The sequence below is a fragment of the Paramisgurnus dabryanus genome, chromosome 14, assembly GCF_030506205.2.
Source record: "Paramisgurnus dabryanus chromosome 14, PD_genome_1.1, whole genome shotgun sequence".
Taxonomy (NCBI): domain Eukaryota; kingdom Metazoa; phylum Chordata; class Actinopteri; order Cypriniformes; family Cobitidae; genus Paramisgurnus; species Paramisgurnus dabryanus.
The window spans coordinates 4,440,697-4,457,900 of record NC_133350.1 but is presented as its reverse complement, the minus strand read 5'-3'; the positions used below and the strand labels follow the sequence as shown (position 1 = coordinate 4,457,900).

The 17,204-nt window shown below is 36.9% G+C and overlaps 1 protein-coding gene across 2 annotated transcripts in view; it reads left to right on the top strand.

Annotated features, from left to right (window-relative positions):
• Positions 1 to 14,912, top strand: part of phf2 (PHD finger protein 2) — a 38,068-nt gene extending 23,156 nt beyond the window's left edge. The window contains exons 15-22 of one of the 2 annotated variants that reach the window (XM_065241189.2): positions 15 to 193; positions 1,455 to 1,522; positions 2,325 to 2,494; positions 6,927 to 7,222; positions 8,145 to 8,240; positions 8,324 to 8,433; positions 9,222 to 9,516; positions 12,684 to 14,912. In XM_065241189.2, coding sequence (XP_065097261.1) covers positions 15 to 193; positions 1,455 to 1,522; positions 2,325 to 2,494; positions 6,927 to 7,222; positions 8,145 to 8,240; positions 8,324 to 8,433; positions 9,222 to 9,516; positions 12,684 to 12,772 — 1,303 coding nt within the window. In that variant the 3' untranslated portion in view covers positions 12,773 to 14,912. The remainder of the gene's footprint in view (positions 1 to 14; positions 194 to 1,454; positions 1,523 to 2,324; positions 2,495 to 6,926; positions 7,223 to 8,144; positions 8,241 to 8,323; positions 8,434 to 9,221; positions 9,517 to 12,683) is intronic. The other variant, XM_065241190.2, reaches the window with a different exon arrangement.
• The last annotated feature ends 2,292 nt before the right edge of the window (positions 14,913 to 17,204 follow it).

Genomic DNA, 17,204 nt, shown 5'->3' with positions numbered 1-17,204 from the left:
TCTGGTTTTCTCAGATCAAAGACATTCAAGACACAGACCAATTCAAGTGTTTTTGGCTCTATACAAAACATTAAGGAGGAAAAGCCCAAGCCCGTGAGAGACGAGTACGAGTACGTCTCTGATGAGGGAGAGCTTAAGATCGACGAATTCCCAATCAGGAGGAAAAAGAATGCTGTCAAGAGAGAGTTTTCTTGTAAGGTTTCATGATACGCGATCTGGGTCAGGGTGATTTTCTGATTAAATAAAATGTATAACTTAAGTGCTATGAAAAAGATTCAAAAATGATTATATAGTCTGTAATGAGACCCAGATGGATATCTGCACTGATTTTAGGGGAAACGGCTAGAATTCCTTGGAATGGATTTAAACATCGGATAATGTGTTAACCAGAGCTGATATTATTACATTCTTATTAGTAGCTAAAAGCATTATTAAATTTGTCAAAATGCCTTATAAATGAACTTTCAAGAGGTGAAAATACTGACAACTTTGTGAATGACAGGTGATCAGATTCAACAGGAAACTGGAGATGTTTCTCTAGGGCTTCAGATTCTGGGTGGGCCTGTATGTAATACATAAGCTAGCTTTAAAGGGATAGTTCACCCAAAAATGAAAATTTTGTCATCATTTACTCACTCTCATGTTGTTACAAACCTGTATAAAATTTTCAGAGGCCCCATTGACTTCCATAGTATTCTTTTTTCCTACTATGACAGTCAATGGTGCTCCAGATCTGTTTGGTTACAAACATTCCTCAAATATTTTCCTTCGTGTTTATCAGAACAAAGAAATTTATACAGGTTTGAATTATCATTGTTGGGTGAACTATCCCTTTAACTGTAGTTGTTTAATGGGATAATTCACTCAAAAATGAAAATTCTGTCATTATTTAATCACTCTCATGTTGTTACAAACCTGTATAAATTTCTCAGAGGTTCCATTGACCTCCATAGTATTCTTTTTTTCCTACTATGACAGTTAATGGGGTTCCAGATATGTTTGATTACAAATATTCCTCAAATATTTTCCTTTGTGTTTATCAGAACAAAGAAATGTATACATATTTATAACAACATGAGAGTGAGTAAATGATGCCAGAATTATCATTGTTGGGTGAACTATGCCTTTAAATGATAAACAGTAGATTTTAATGGGATAGTTCATCCAAAAATGAAAATTCTGTCATTTACACAATCCCAAGTTGTTCCAAACCTTTATACATTTCACTGTTCTGCTGAACACAGAATTGAAAAATGTTTGTAACCAAACAGATCTGGGGCACCATTGACTTTCACAGTATTATTCACATGTCAGTGGGGCTCCAGATCTGTAGGACAAATACATTTATAAAGATTTGAAACAACTTGGGGTGAGTAAATGATTACAGAATTTTCATTTTTGATTTTAATATCCCTTTAATTTCATGCTATGTGTAATGTCTGATTTTTTTACAGTTTTATCAAACATCAGAGAGCCCATTCAGCCATCGAAAAAGCCAAAGTTTCAACCGTCGGTCATAAAGGTGAGCTTACTTAATGTAATCATTATTTCCATCTCTAAAAACATCTTTCTACATCCTCCCCCAAAATTAAAATTCACACAGTTCCACATTTGTGTTTTTAAATTTTTTCTTTTGAACAAAAAAGAAGAAATGTTTGGCAAGAGCTATGCAAGCATTCTTTAAAACGTTTTTGTTCCACAGAAAAATAACTGCATAATAAATAATGATGAAAAGTAACAAAATAATTTTCACTTCTGAGTGAACTTCTGTAACAAGACATCAGTAAAACCATTTAAAAGCTGATTAATAATAAACAAGATGAAATTGGGCAAAATCCAAATCTCTAATCTTCATTTCACAAAGTAGCTGATTAATTCCTTATGGATGGACTTAAAACAGTCTCACGTCCATAAGAACAGCATCTGCAGGCTTTCTGTGTACCAGGGCAGCGCTGATGTTTTCGGCTTGCAATAATTCACCCATAATGCCCCAACTTAACTAACATACGGCACAAATCAAAGAGACATAGCTGCCGTACGGAGCCAAGTATCACCCCAAAACTGATGAAGATAATAACTGCAGAGTGAATCCAATTACAATGAGAGAGTTAATCATGAGGCCCGCATACACACTGTAACATATGAGACGTTATTTTCTTGTCAAGGAAAAACCACAAAGGTAAAAAAAGGCATAACCAATTTTGATAGTATCTGAGCAATGTGCGTTAATGTTATTAAACTAAGCAAGTTTTCTTTAGTTTTTTGTGCGTTCTGCCAAACAGAATTTTGGTTTTACGCCATATATACATCCATTCTACTTTCAGAGTGCAGATTCTTCAGATGAAGAATCGCTCCACATAGACACAGAGGCAAAGATGGATGTCAAAGGTCGTAACTCCAAGGTGTCCAAGAAGAAAGGAGGAAGTTCAGCCGGGATTCTGGACCTCTTACAAGCCAGCAAACAAGTGGGCGGCATTGACTACAGTAACAACAGGTACATAATGTATGCTGTTCATATCTGCCAGTAACACCACTAATAATTCCATCTAATGCATACACAATAACATTACAATGATCAAACGTTTACATTCCCTAAGTTCTCAGTGTAGTGTAGTGTGAGGAATAGGGTAAAAAAACTTTACATGTAAGTTACACAGAAATATATGGGAATTGTGGGAATATATGACAAGCAAAAAGCGTTTTATTTCACGGGCCTGTTGATTGGTTGAGAAATCTTCCACGGGTGTTGATTAGTTTTCTGTAAAATGCACACCTAACCTGTCAAATGTCTTAAAATAACCAACCAGAGCAATTTTTGTGGTAACTGTGGTATAAGCGGAAAAATTGCATTACCACCTTGGGTGTGCATTATTTTCTTATAATTTCTTCAATCATACGTTACGTACGTAATAAAGATTGCATAAATTACCCCAAATTTTCCAATAATTTCCTTAAATTCCTTAAGTTTGGTCACTTTGGATAAAAGCAGTAGCGACTGGTGACTTTTTTTTTCGAGGGTGCATGATGCGAAGTTCATCACATCATGTTTATAGCCCATCATGTGTGTGGTTCGTAATGTCAAAATGTGTTCGGCGCGCCGAGTGCACCTATGTGCATCACACGTCTTGTCAAAATAAGTGCATGCTGCAGACGCGTCTAAAGGGTTTATGATAAAAGAGACGCTCGCGTTTACCAGATTCTCGCATAATCTCATGCGTAATCAGAGTTTAAGGAAGTGTCTTGCGTGTATTATCTCTTTTATCATAAACGGTTTTGATGCATGTGCAGCAGGCACTTATTTTGACAAAACACGTGATGCACATGGTTCACATGACGCAACAAACACACACATGAAGCAACACACATGACACTCTGAACACTTATTTTGAATATGCGCCCCTCGGAAGTCACGAGCCGCCATTGGATAAAAGCATCTACCAGATGCATAAATGTCATAAGTTGCACAGGTATATTTGTAGCAATAGGCAAAAATACATTGTATGGGTCAAAATTATCGATTTTTGTAATGTTAAAAGCCATTAGGTTTTAAGTAAAGATCACGTTACATAAAGATATTTTGTAGATTTCTACCGTAAATATAAAAAATATTTATCTTATTTATGTGTTTTTGCTAATGACTTAATTTGGACAACTGTTAGCCGATTTTCTCAATATTTAGATTTTTTTGCAGCCTCAGATTACAGATTTTCAAATCATTGTATCTCGGCCAAATATTGTCCTATCGTATACATCAATGAAAAGGTAATTCAGCTTCAGATGATGTATGAATCTCAGTTTCGAGTAATTCTGATCTCATTAGTTGCAGAGGAAGCTTGAAAATCAAATAATGTCCAGGGGTCTCATTTATAAAACTGTGCGTAGGATCCTTACTAAATGTAAACGTACACACAAAAGCCAAAAATGGCATATGCCAAAAAATATTAAGACTTAAGCAATGTTCCTTTTTATAAATCACAGATCACCTTCAAGTGTGCATACATGAATCATCCTCAGCAAGCCCATTCTCTCATCAAGTTTTTTATAGATCACAACCTTTGCGTGTGAACCGGTGTATGCATGTTTCCAGCCCTGTTTTGTGCGTACACACGCTTTATAAATGAGACCCCAGAACCTGGAGGCTTCACTAAACAAACAATTTAATTTTTAGTCCTGAATATGTAAATCTTGCATATTAATGTATTTAAATATCTGTCATGTGTAAAAGCAGAAATAAGGGCAGTGCTTAATAAAAAACATTATCATATTTTTTAATGATAAACATCTTTTAGATTCTGCAAGCTAATAGTTTGCTATAAACCGATCCCGTGCAGGTGTTTCTTCGTCTTTGGAACAATGGTGAAAGTAATGGTTTGCACAGTTCTTTGTCAGCAGTTTACATCTACTGGCATTATTTGTTTAATCCTTCTGCACTATTAATTTGTCAAACGCAGCAATTGCTTCAGGCCGTTCCTCTTCATTTTGCTGTTTGCTGTTTTGGGCACATTTTTGATGGTCTATTTCCACTGCGCTGAAAACTGCAAATGAGCTCAAACGCGAACCGAGAAAAAAAGCACAGCGAAAATATGTTAATTTCTCAAATTATTTTTTGTCTGCTTTTAAAGCCGACACATGACTGCTGGATCGCGGGTAGGAAATGCCTGCAGTCAGTTACGACCACATTAAACACGCTCCTGACTCATTGTTCCACCTCACTAGTTAATCACTTAATAGGTGGTAATCTGCACAGGCCAAATCCTTATTTTTCTGCCGGTTACCTCCAGCTCAGGAGCAGATGTGGAAACAATAGTCTTCATAGATCTTCTTTTGAAATTATAAGAGCTAAAGAGACTTATATTATGAATTGATGATCATAATGAACAGGCAGCTTGAATTGCTAGGTGAAGTAGTAGATGTGCAAATGAGTGGTTTATTGCACGAGCACTTGAAAATGCGCAAAACATTTTTTGTGATTTACATAATGTAAAAAACATTGTGTGAAAATATAACCTTGATATCTTTAATATTGACAAAGTAAGGTCTTGTCACAGATTGGGATCAATGTGAAATATAAAAAAAATGAGAAGATTGAGACTTTAGCTTAGATTTCACAGACAGGGTCACATACATTGTAAAAAAAATTGTTCGTTCAACTTAACAACTGCCTTAACATTTTTCAATATGCTCATTTTCCATCTCCCCTAGAGTTAAACATTTGATTCTTACCGTTCTGAAATCCATTCAGCTGATCTCCAGGTCTGGCGCTAGCACTTTTAGCATAGCTTAGCATAATCCATTAAATCTGATTAGACCATTAGCATTGCGCTAAAAAATAACCAATGAGTTTCAATATTTTTTTCTATTTAAAACTTGACTCTTCTGTAGTTATTAGGGGTGTAACGGTACGCAAAAATCACGGTTCGGTGCGAACCCCGGTTTTGAAGCCACGGTTCGGTTCATTTTCGGTACAGTAAGGGAGAAATGCAAACATTAAACTGCAGGTTGTTTATTACTTTAAACTTTTTTTTACAATTTGTTTACACTTTTTTTAAACACTTTATTAAAGTATAAAATATATATAAAATGAAAAAATAATAAATAAAATACTACTGCAAAGTTATTTTTTTACATTATTTTATAACAGAAGGTAACTCTTATCTTAACCTTCTCTTAAACTTTTTCTACTAAAACCTTGAACTAACAAATTCAATTCCTGAATACATTTATGAACTATTAGCCTACATTTTTGCCACTAAAAATTTTCTGTTTTGATTTATTTTGGATTGTTTAACTCACAGAATTGAATTGGCTATGTACCATCTCTGTATAAAAATAATATTACTGCTCTATGTGTAACTGCATAGCAAGCAACATGATGATATACTTATTATACACTCATTTTGAGATTAGTGAGCTGCATACATAGCCATCTTTGATCTTTTGCACGTTTCTCCTAATCTTTGCTTGTGTCATCAATGTAAGCTGTGACTTTACTTACGAACCCCTCCGCAGCTGAGTAACAGCTGAGTAAGCCCGGGTTACAGCTCTTCTCTGTCCCGACCAGCTGATCGCATTGTGACAATGATATGATTGACGTGATATGCAGATGAAAAATCTGATCACGCATTCCTTATTCTTGCTGTCACAGAAAGCGCGTCTCATGAATGCGTAGCAACGAAAGACGTGCATCCTCTCACGCACTTTTGAAAGAACAAAGCAGCGCGTTGACACGCGTTTAACATGCGCTTTTAGATACGACACGTAAACGTTTACATCAATAATCAAACGGATATACAACTAAGTAAATAAAAATCTTTCTGCGGGCCGAATTATGTTATATGTTTGACAGAAGACTTGCGCTGAACGCGGAGACTTCCGCCACTTAATATGTTCGTGCGGAAACGCACGTATTATGTTCCGCACAGGCGCACACAAAATACTTTCGGTGCACGTGCGCACCGTGCCGAAAGCCCTGAACCGAAACGGTCCGGTTCGAATACACGAACCGTTACACCCCTAGTAGTTATATATTACGTGATGCTAATGGTCTAATCAGATTCAATGGATTGTGCTAAGCTATGCTAAAAGTGCTAGCGCCAGACCCGGAGATCAGCTGAATGGAGTCCAAAACGGTAAAAATCAAATGTTTAACTCTAGGGGAGCTGGAAAATGAGCATATTTTCAAAAAAAGTGGAATGTCCCTTTAATTTTACTTAAACATATTTTTATATGCCATGGCTGAAACCGACCGTAGTTTAATGCGCCATATCCATCCAAAACTGCTATCAAGTGTCCGTCTCAACCGTTGTAGCTTCTGTCCTGCTCCACATCAGCTCGACCCACTCCCTAAAACTCGATTCGCTTCCCATTCTCATTGACGCCCAGAGTAATGTGTGTGTGTTGTGTATTTCTTATTGATGGACTTACAGTCAGCCACCTGCATCCCCCAGCACACAGGAAGCCATTCAGGGCATGCTGTCCATGGCTAACCTGCAGTCAACAGACTCCTGTCTGCAACCCACATGGAGCAACAGCCAAGCTAAGAACAACTCCCATGGCGGCACGGGCAGCAAGAAGCCGAGCGGGGCGGCCGGCGTAGGAAACAGTAAGCGGCCAGCCAAACGCCTACCCAAGAAAACGCAAAAGAGCAGCAGTGTGGACAGCTCGGACATGTTCGATGATGACCAGGACCACCTGGAAGCTTGCTTTAAGGATTCTGATTATGGTAGGTTCATGGGAATTGTACCGTAGATTCATCTGCCGTGCTTAGGAACCCATTTGGAGAACAGATTGCGGTTCTTTCTTACCTTCATCTCGCATAGCTTGTTTGTGCTATTATCAAGACCAATTAGTTCCTCCGAGACAATTTGTCAGTGATGTTTCATGGCTTGTAAATGCCCAGGTGCCCTTGGAGCATAGAAAAACAACATAAATCTGCTCTATCAATTTTCTGATTAGACTTTGATTTGGACTTGGGGGGGGTTTATTGGAGGCAAACGACAGGGATGTTTATTCTCAGCTGAGGAAACTTTAAATTCTGGCTTTCTGAGCGGTTCCAGTGAGTCCCGTTTTTAGCTTTATGTGAACCCCTTCCAAGAACAGCAAGACCATTAGTAGCCTGTTAATAATCCATTAGCATGAGTTTTAAACTGTTGTTTTAAATGCTTTTTGATCCAATACCATAATTAGTCATTACAAGCACGCACATTCCCTTTCGGACTCACATTAAGAGCGCTTTGTATCAAACGCGCAAGCATTCCTTTTTTCTGTAAACAGTTTTTTTCAACTCGATAATTGAATTGTTGGAAATTGCGTGATCCTTGCGATCAAAGAAGCTAGGTACATTCAGGCTGAAGCAGGGCAGAGAACAGCTGTCAGGCATCTGGGTCACGCTAACATCCTTTCCAGTTGGAAAATACTTAGCATTGTAGTTTATGAAGTGCAAAAGCAGGCTGGTTACACTGCGTTATGCGACAGCAAGTATTAAAATGATCTTCCAACACTACGAAATAAACTTATGGGGAGATCTGTAGAAAGTGCATATTTTGCTTTTTTTATTCATGTAATGTTTTTGTGGCAGTTAACACTTATGACCCACAGCTATGCTGTGCTTGTGTTTTTGTATATCATGGATTTTGTTTTTCTAGTTTATCCATCTCTGGAATCTGAAGAGGATAACCCCGTTTTCAAATCCAGATCGAAAAAAAGGAAAAATACAGACGACACTCCGTATAGCCCAACAGGTACTGGAAAGCCATTTTTTTAAGTCAGCAGGTGAGAATGAAACTGTAAAGTAAATATAATGACATGGGATTGCGTGTTACAGCGCGAGTCGGGCCGACTGTACCGCGTCAGGAAAGACCAGCGCGAGAGGGAGCACGAGTGGCGTCCATTGAGACGGGACTGGCGGCTGCAGCAGCCAAACTCTCTCATCAGGTTAATGCTTTGCATTTATTTAATACATATAAATAATGTGTATAATCTGCTTTAAAAGAAGTAAATATTTTGTCAAACTAATTTTACGTTTGTCATGCATATCTTGTGTTTGTAATTCTCGTTTTTTATCATTTAATTTTGCTTAACTCATTTATATGTATTGTGGAAGTAAACACAGGGATTTTCTACCTCCTGATTCTGGAGGTGAGAGTATTTTAGTTACATTTTTCAATGAGATGTTTTTTGGGGAAATAGGACATTTTGGGGGAAATTCAATCTCAGATAATATTACAAATATAATTCCATACGGAAGTCATGCAGAATAAGAGAAACAAGTGAGTAAATTATATATTAAAGGTATATCTTTGATAGGTTTTAGATTAATCCAGGACTAGGCCTTAGTTATATTAGGACATTTAAGTAGATTTTACAAAAACATTACTGGTGTGCATCTTGAGACAAAACAATGACACTGAGATATGTTAAGATACGTTAGTGCAAGATGTTTTTAAATGAAGGCAGCTCGAATGTGCATTTGATTTTAGTCTGGCACTAGCATAAACCCTGTCTGGGAAACCGCCCCTATATATCAGCTTTGAGTAACTATACATTCAATCTAAACTCCTACTGTATCATCCCTATGTATTGAAAAACCCTTCAACCACTGATATGATCTGACATTATTAGTGGCTTTATATTATAAATAACTCTCTTGTTTCCCAGCATCCCATATGTGTGTTTATAACTAAATAACCTGTATGAAGCTAAATCTTAAGTTCTTGGTGCAGGAAGAGCAGAAGATCAAGAAAAAGAAGAAGAATACCAAAAAGAAGCCCATGGTGGTGGAAGAGCCGCACAAACTCTCTCAGGACAGCAGTTCTCCAGAAGCCACACCGGACTCGGAAAGCAACCAGGCCGACCACGAGTACAACACTGGGACAGGCAAGACCGCCGGTAGCTCGCAACCCATGGCCCCCGGAGTCTTCCTCAACCAGCGAAGACCTTCGTCATCGTCGTCGTCTCAGATCACCTCATCTGTCCCACCAGCAAAGGTCGAACGTGGGAACTCAACAGACGCCAAAGGTGAGTCGGCAACATCATGTAGCCATGTTAAAAGGCTTTAAAGACTGAAAATGTACTCACTTTTGTGTAGGGCGGTCACGATTATGAAATTTGGCTGACGGTTGATTGCCTAATAAATTATGACGATTAATTTTTTATTGCTTTGACGTTTACTTCTCGTTTATTTTTTTGTTTGTTTATGAAATATTTTTCACACATTGTTGTGTAAATATTAATACACATAACACATATTTAAAAGTAATTATTTAATGAATATATCTTTCAAAAACTGAAAATTCTTCATAAGAAATAAACACAATAAAGTGTGTGAAAAATAACTAAAAATAAACTGACTATACCAGAACAGGCCTTAAATAGTAGCCAAACATGTCTGTAGTGGCTGCAAAAAAAGAAATTCCTACAGATCCTTAAGAATAGCATCCCTCACTTCCCTAAATTTGGAATTGCTGTTTTGGAAATGTATCTTTTACTTGGCAGTTTATACTGCTTATAAAAGTTTTGCAGCATGCTGTTTTTTCACTGTATTGAATGGCTTTGCAATGTATCACGTTACACTGTCATTTAAGGAGCGCCATCTCATACGTCTCGTTTTATACAGGCGCTGCAGCTCCCCCTTGTGTTTTTTAGAGAGATGTGCAATCATTGCGGTGATCTGAAATCATCCCGATTAGGTCAAACAATCGCGATGAGACAATTATTTAATTATTGTGACATCCCTACTAGTGTGATGTTTTAAAAACGTAGGACTTTCTTTCTTATGTGGATCATAAAATACATTTTCAAGATACTGATGGTTACTGTCTCATGGAGTTAAAAGGTATGAGGACAGAAGAGCCGGCTTAAAAAAATTATTTTTACTTTTATATGGGGCTGCACAATATATTGTTTCAGCATCGATATTGCAATGTGTGCATCTGCATTTGTCACTTATCTGCAACTTTTCTATTTCTGCTAGGGCTGTGTTTGAAATTCTTAATGTTTTTAATCTGTTATGTTATTTGGTATACTTAAGTCTTTCTGGTGATGGGTAAGTTTTACTTTTAGATCAGTGTTTGTGATTCTGAGGCTCTTAAAGGCATTCCATGCAGTTTGATGTTTTTGTCAAACAGCGACCCCTAGAGTCACTGGGGAAAACTTGCAACTGTCGTAATTTCGCACGCCCACTCTGTACGTACCTGTTAGGATAGTGTTGGGCGTGAGATGGACTTCGAAGATAATGACCAGGGAATGTTTCACAGTTTCATACAAATATTAGGCTACTGCATGTCTACTAAACTACAGATGATGGTAATAGGATAATATGAAGTTTATGCCAAGTGTAGAGTAGGCATATAATAATAAAAGTAGCCTACCGCGTTTGCTGGCTTATTACGTTTTTACAAGATTGCAGCTTAATCACAAGTAAACAGTCTATAGTCTAACGTTATGTCTACTGTATAATTTCATTTGTTTTTTAATTGTAATGTAAACATTACAAAATGTATTGACAAAGTTAATTGTATACGTTGCATTATTTCATAACATTGGCCGTTATTCGTTGGCCATAAGCAATCGAAATTAGACAAATGACTACGTACACATCACAACACAACACTTGAGTTTAGATGGCCAAAAAAAACATGTAAGAGAAACGAGTGTTTGTTAGCAAGTCTGCTAAATGCTCTTATGATCGTAAGCTAGCTAGACCCTTGTTGAAGTTATTTTACTGGTCTAATTATCAACACTGGATGAATGAACAGCTTAGTAAAAAAATACACACTACAAGCAAGCGCAACCACATACAACATAGACCGCAAACAAATTTACAAATAAAAGATTTACTTACTTGTCCATCAACAAGATCGCCAGATCAGCATCCCTTTTGCATCCAGGGCTGTCTATTAGCTCACGCCAACGAGTAAAAACCTGACCGCGTGGGACTCTTGTCCGGTTCCTAACTCGGTCAGATTCTCTTTTTCGCTTTCTACTCTCTTCCGAACGGATTTTCTTAGCTGTTTCCCTCATCGAGCATCACGTCTCAAATGCGCGCGTGCAGTTGTTGTTACAGGCTTGTTGTTACAGGCTTGTTTGACTTCGTGCAGCGCTGCAGGAACCAACAGCCGGATGACGTCAAAGTGCCGTCTCGGATCATTCTCGCGGTACTTTTACGTCATCCGACTGCCGGTTCTTGCAGCGCTGCACGAAGTCGAACAAGCCTAACGTGTGTGACGTCGTTGCCGTAAAGCAAGTCGTGATTCTCGCGAGATTTGTCAGGGGCGGTTCTCTCAAGCTTGCATTGCTGGTTTTGGTAGCGGCGTCCTTCCCGAGCTTCAACAGGGGGATGATTCGCCATACTATGACTTCGTTTACCATCGAAATGACTTTGAAGCTGTTATATTAAGGTAAAATAACTGCATAGTGTGTCTTTAAGACTATGCACCTATTATTTGTAGGCAAAGTCAGTGGTTCATGGTGATCATCATCATTATCATTACTGTTGTTATTGGGATAAAAATGTTAAAAGCCCATATTGCAAATAACAAATAAAAAGAAATAAAAATGTAACTAATAAAATATGCTGTTTGTCATATCAAATATTTCTTTAAATAAATTTATATTTTTATTTATAAAAAAAATTACTGCCCCTTTATATTCAGGCCCTAAAAAAATTTAAAAGGCTAGTTTAGCTATAATTATAAATTCTTTCATCATTTACTCATCCTCATGTATTTGCAATCCTGTATGATTTTCTTTATTTGACAAAACATATATGAAGATATTTTGAAGAACACTTGAACTTTCCACTGTATGGACATAAAATCACCATGACATTTCTCAAAATATCTTATTACATACAGGTTTTGAACAACTTGAGGGTAAATAAATGACTTACATTTTTATTTTCGGGTATCCCTGTAAGTCATTAGGCACTCAAAAGAGCAACGAGAAATTTATACCGAAAAAGAAAGATCCTCATGAGGGTGTGTAAATAATGAAAGAAGTATTTTTTGTGTAAACTACGCCTTTAATGAGGATTTTCTTTGATGGTTGTTTATTTGATTCACGTTTAATCATTTATTGACACAGCTGTAGCTTCAATAACGTATTGACGCATACGAGAGTGCTTTTAGTGGGCGCTGTTGTTGTTGCACATGCTAACCATTTCCAATTGGTTCTCCTGTCTACAGCCAAGCGACTAAAGAAAGGAATGGCGACGGCCAAACAGAGACTAGGAAAAATCTTAAAGATTCATCGTAACGGCAAACTCCTGCTGTAACACGGACAGCGAGAGACTCGGACATTCTCCCGGTGTTTATGAGCAGCCTGACCTGATCCCTAACTCAGTGAGCCGGGATGAGAGCAGTATAAACTGACACAGCCGGGAACGCAAACAGAAGTTTTCAATTTCTAAGAAGAACATAGCTCAGACAGGTTTTTGCCTCTTCTTTTACTTTATAACTTTCAGATATTAAAAATGTACAGAATACCTGCTATTAATATTTTGTAAGAAGAATCGGTCTTGTTTTACTACGGCTATCAGTTTATCAGGGGGTGCTTATATATTATAAGATACAGTACATAGCAGTCATTCCAAGGTGAAGAAAGTATCCCTTGCATGTGTTCAGCTGCATGCATTTTTGGGGGTGGGCCGGAGGGGTTTGCAAACAATAAGTTCATTAATGCTTTTGGATGTGGCTTATCATTGTCTTTTTAAACAAGTTTCAACAACTGCCCGGGTGATTTTAATATCCCCCACATGAAATTTACTTGAGCATTTTTAAACGCAGTACTTACACAGGACAAATAAATACTGTAAGTATTTTTCTGTTTGCAAAGCACTATCACAGATAATATTTATTGACTTAATATAATTGTACATGTAGTTTGAGGAAAGCCAGAAGGCACTTACAAAACATCAGTGAAGCACAAACATGATATGTTACTGTAAGTAATCTTATATATCTGAACAGCTACTATAAAAAGTATGTAGCTCTTGATTGGAGGCTGTTTTTATTTGTATAGTTTTTTTTATTTTGTTAACAGATATAGGAAGCATTTATGTTATAAAAATGATGTGGGAAAAATCATTACATATCATATTAATAACAAAACACATTGTTATTCTAACAATTCCAATTGTTTGTAATGAATACACATGATCTTTTTTATTTTATTTTATTGTTTTTCATCTTTTTAAATGTTGATTCTAACAATTACTAATTTTATGTCATCATTTCTTCGCATCACTTTATTGTTTATCGATGTAGCTCTTATTACGGTTCTGTTCTACGATACGAAACACTAGCCATACAACAACACTACATGAACTGATGATAAGCCTCATCCATTTCACGCCATTGGGATACTTTCTCTCCTCTGTTTGTTTAACAGGCAGCACCAGACAGTTACCCTAGAACGAAATATGCATTTATATCGCTTCACAGTACAGTATGTAGAATGTAGCCTGTACATAGCTTTTTAAATGACTACTTTTTGTATCCTTTTTTCTTTAATACTTCATTATACATTTTTACTAGTTTTTGCTAATTACAAACAAAAATATATATATAAAGATATAGACCTAGTCATTACGGTTTAAATTGTTTTGTTAGATACACAAACGCTGAACTTTTTTTTTTAAATCATCGTTTTGTTGTTACATTAGACAAAAGGTGTTGCCTGGAGAACAAAATAACATTAATTCTTATATGGCCTTACATGCATAAAACCACGTGTATTATGATTCAGTCATGATGGGGGAGAAGAAGGAAAACAACGTTGACAAAGTTTCTACGACCAGCCTGATGTTTAAGCTAAAAATACCCCTGATGGATTTCAAAGTTATTTTACTAGCACCTTGTGAAGTGTTATCTGTGTCAGTGATGTAATTTATTAATGTTTGTAGCCTTTTATACTTGTACAATTCTTAAGAGGTTTTGTTTTAAATATTTTATCAGTCTGTGAGCCCCTTAGGACATTTCTGTCATAATATGTCTCATTGAGTTTTGGGCAATAGTTCCTACATTTTGTCTTAGCAAAAACATTTTTGTCTTTACTGTTTTCATCAGATCAAGTGCAACTGCTCATTAATAGGAAATGTTACATTATTATTGTTTATTATTATTATTATTATTTTTAAGCAGCTATTTTGAAAATTCCTACCATCATGCCATGATTTTTATTTTGGTAACATATTATGTACATTCTTAACAAGGTTTACTGTGCTCATAAATTGTAGTGTTTTAGTTTATGTAAATCTTGTATCCACCTTTTCGATTTGAAACACACCGATAAATCTTTGTCAATGGAACTATTTCAGGTTTTTATTTGTACAAAACGTGTGTTGCTTTGTTGTGGTTTATTTTTATATGTTCAAACAATTAAATGCATCCACTGTTTCATGACAGTGAATGATACTTTTGTAGTGGTGGGTTCTGATTTTCTGACTCACAGAGACCTGTTTTGAATTAAGGCTTGTGTCATGTGTTTGCACAAACGGCCATGCACTATGAATTTTTCACTTTTGTTGAACTTGTAGTATTAGGCTGTGTTGTCGTACACTTAATTTGTTTTTCTAAATGAAATGAGTCACTCGTTTCGCATGTAAAGTCAGTTGCCTTGGCGTAGCGGCGCACAATGCCGGTGGAAAGTCAGCTTTGGTAACATGTTCCTCCACCATTCATATGAAATGGCAGGACTACACACGTTCCCTGGAACATGCTGTGGTAATTACTTTTAAATGGGCTCATGCTACTGTACCATTCAGGTCTGATGCCCTGGAGAAACTCTCTACTCAAATACAATCCCCCCATTTAGAACCACATTGTCCGCCGGGAGCCGAGCCGCGCTTTCTGCTTTTGTTCATTAATACACAGCTAAAGCCAAACACTAGCGAATCAATTCGGCAGCCCCGGCCAAATCATTAACAAAGGCCAAGCCAAGGTCAACATTGTTAATACTCTCTGTGTTGCCGGGCTCTGTTGTGTAGTTTCATATATGCTCTGTGACACGTGTACAATTGCATACTCTAGTGAGATTTCAAAGACATCTGCCTGCTTGCAATGAATATCTCGTGTTGTATGCGCATGCTTCTCTTTATTTCCTAGGCCCCGTTCCTGTAATTCTTAGCTTTTGTCTTGGTTTGCTCGGCTCGGAGGTGAACTTGGAAACACCACCAGGTGGGGATAGACATCTCAGAAAGCAGGTCTGTCGCTTCTCTTCAGAGAAAATTGGCAGGTACTGTTTAAAGCATGACTTACGTCAGGGGTTTTACAGATGAGAACATGAGATCAATGTGATTTCCTTAACTTTGTTTATGCATTACGATGTATCACGCTGTAAGTGCGGATCTAATGTTGACGGATACTTTTTAAGAGCTAATTTGGAGGAAACTGGAAAAATCCACGCCAAGTTCATAAACAATTGGGCATAAGCGAACAATTACTGTAAAAATGTGGCCTGAACCAATTTCATATTTTTTATGTTTACCCTATCCTCAATTTCTTCCCTTTGGTCTTTAGCGTGGCACGTGATCCCGCATAAATCTTAGCGGAGTGACATACATTTCAAATAATTTAAGATAAAACCATCTTTGAGTACATATTTGTTATTGTTGGAGTATGCGGCAGGGTTCTACTCTCAACATGAAAATGCTGGTTTTGTCATCAACATCTGCCATGTATCAGACACAGCGCGGAGAACGGCACAGCTCATTGCCTTACGGTAAACCAAACTGCCCAGCAAAGTAGCACCCATGTCGCCCTAAGTACTTTGGAGTGTATTAATGATGTTTATCTCAAAGTGCAGTCCTTAGAGGACTTAGAGAAGAAGCCCGTATATCAGGCCTAACTTGTTCCTGCCACTAGTTTGTTTGTCTGTGCACAGCAGTGTTTAGCAAACATTGTTTTAGCAGTTAGTTAACTTTTTTTTTTTAAAGCGGCGCTTTAGAAAGATTGAGCATGACTGATCTGGAGGAAACGTGAGATACGGAAAGCAAGGGTGATTGGGAGAGAGTCGGATTTGGTTAAGCTCTTTAATCAAATACAGCATTTAAATAACAACAAAGAAAACAGACAAACTTTTAGGGAGAAGCACAAATATTTTTAAATATATGTGACCCTGCATGCGAAAACCTAGCTTTTACATAAAATCATCCTACGTTATGTTAATAACATTTTGTGAAAATATAAGTTTGTATTTTTATAACATATCTTTAATATTGAGTATTGATAATTAAAGTGAAATCAAACTTTGATGTTCCGAATCTCAAAATTAGATTATGAGATTTTAGCTTGGATTTCACAGACAGGGTTACATATTTATTATTATTTATGGGCCTCTACTTTGTATGCAATGTATTTAAAAAATATATATTTTTTTAATTAAATAATATTTCTTTTTAATAAAATAATTTAAAATTAAATATGCAATATAAATAAGATAATAATTACCTTTACAATGCAGTTTTATCCACAGAGACATTTGCCTGATGTTTTCAGTTTGTTGTGAGTTCTGGTCGTGAACGCAGATGGTTAAGAAATGCAGGGAATTTCTTTGGGCCAGCACATCCGCTCAAACATGTAAACTACATTAAGAGAAAGATCATTTAAAAAGGTTGCTTTGTCTGTGCCCAGTGGACAACGATATATATAACTTTAAAATGCTCGTGTATTTAGTATTGCAGTGCATGTGATGAAATAGCACAGGTG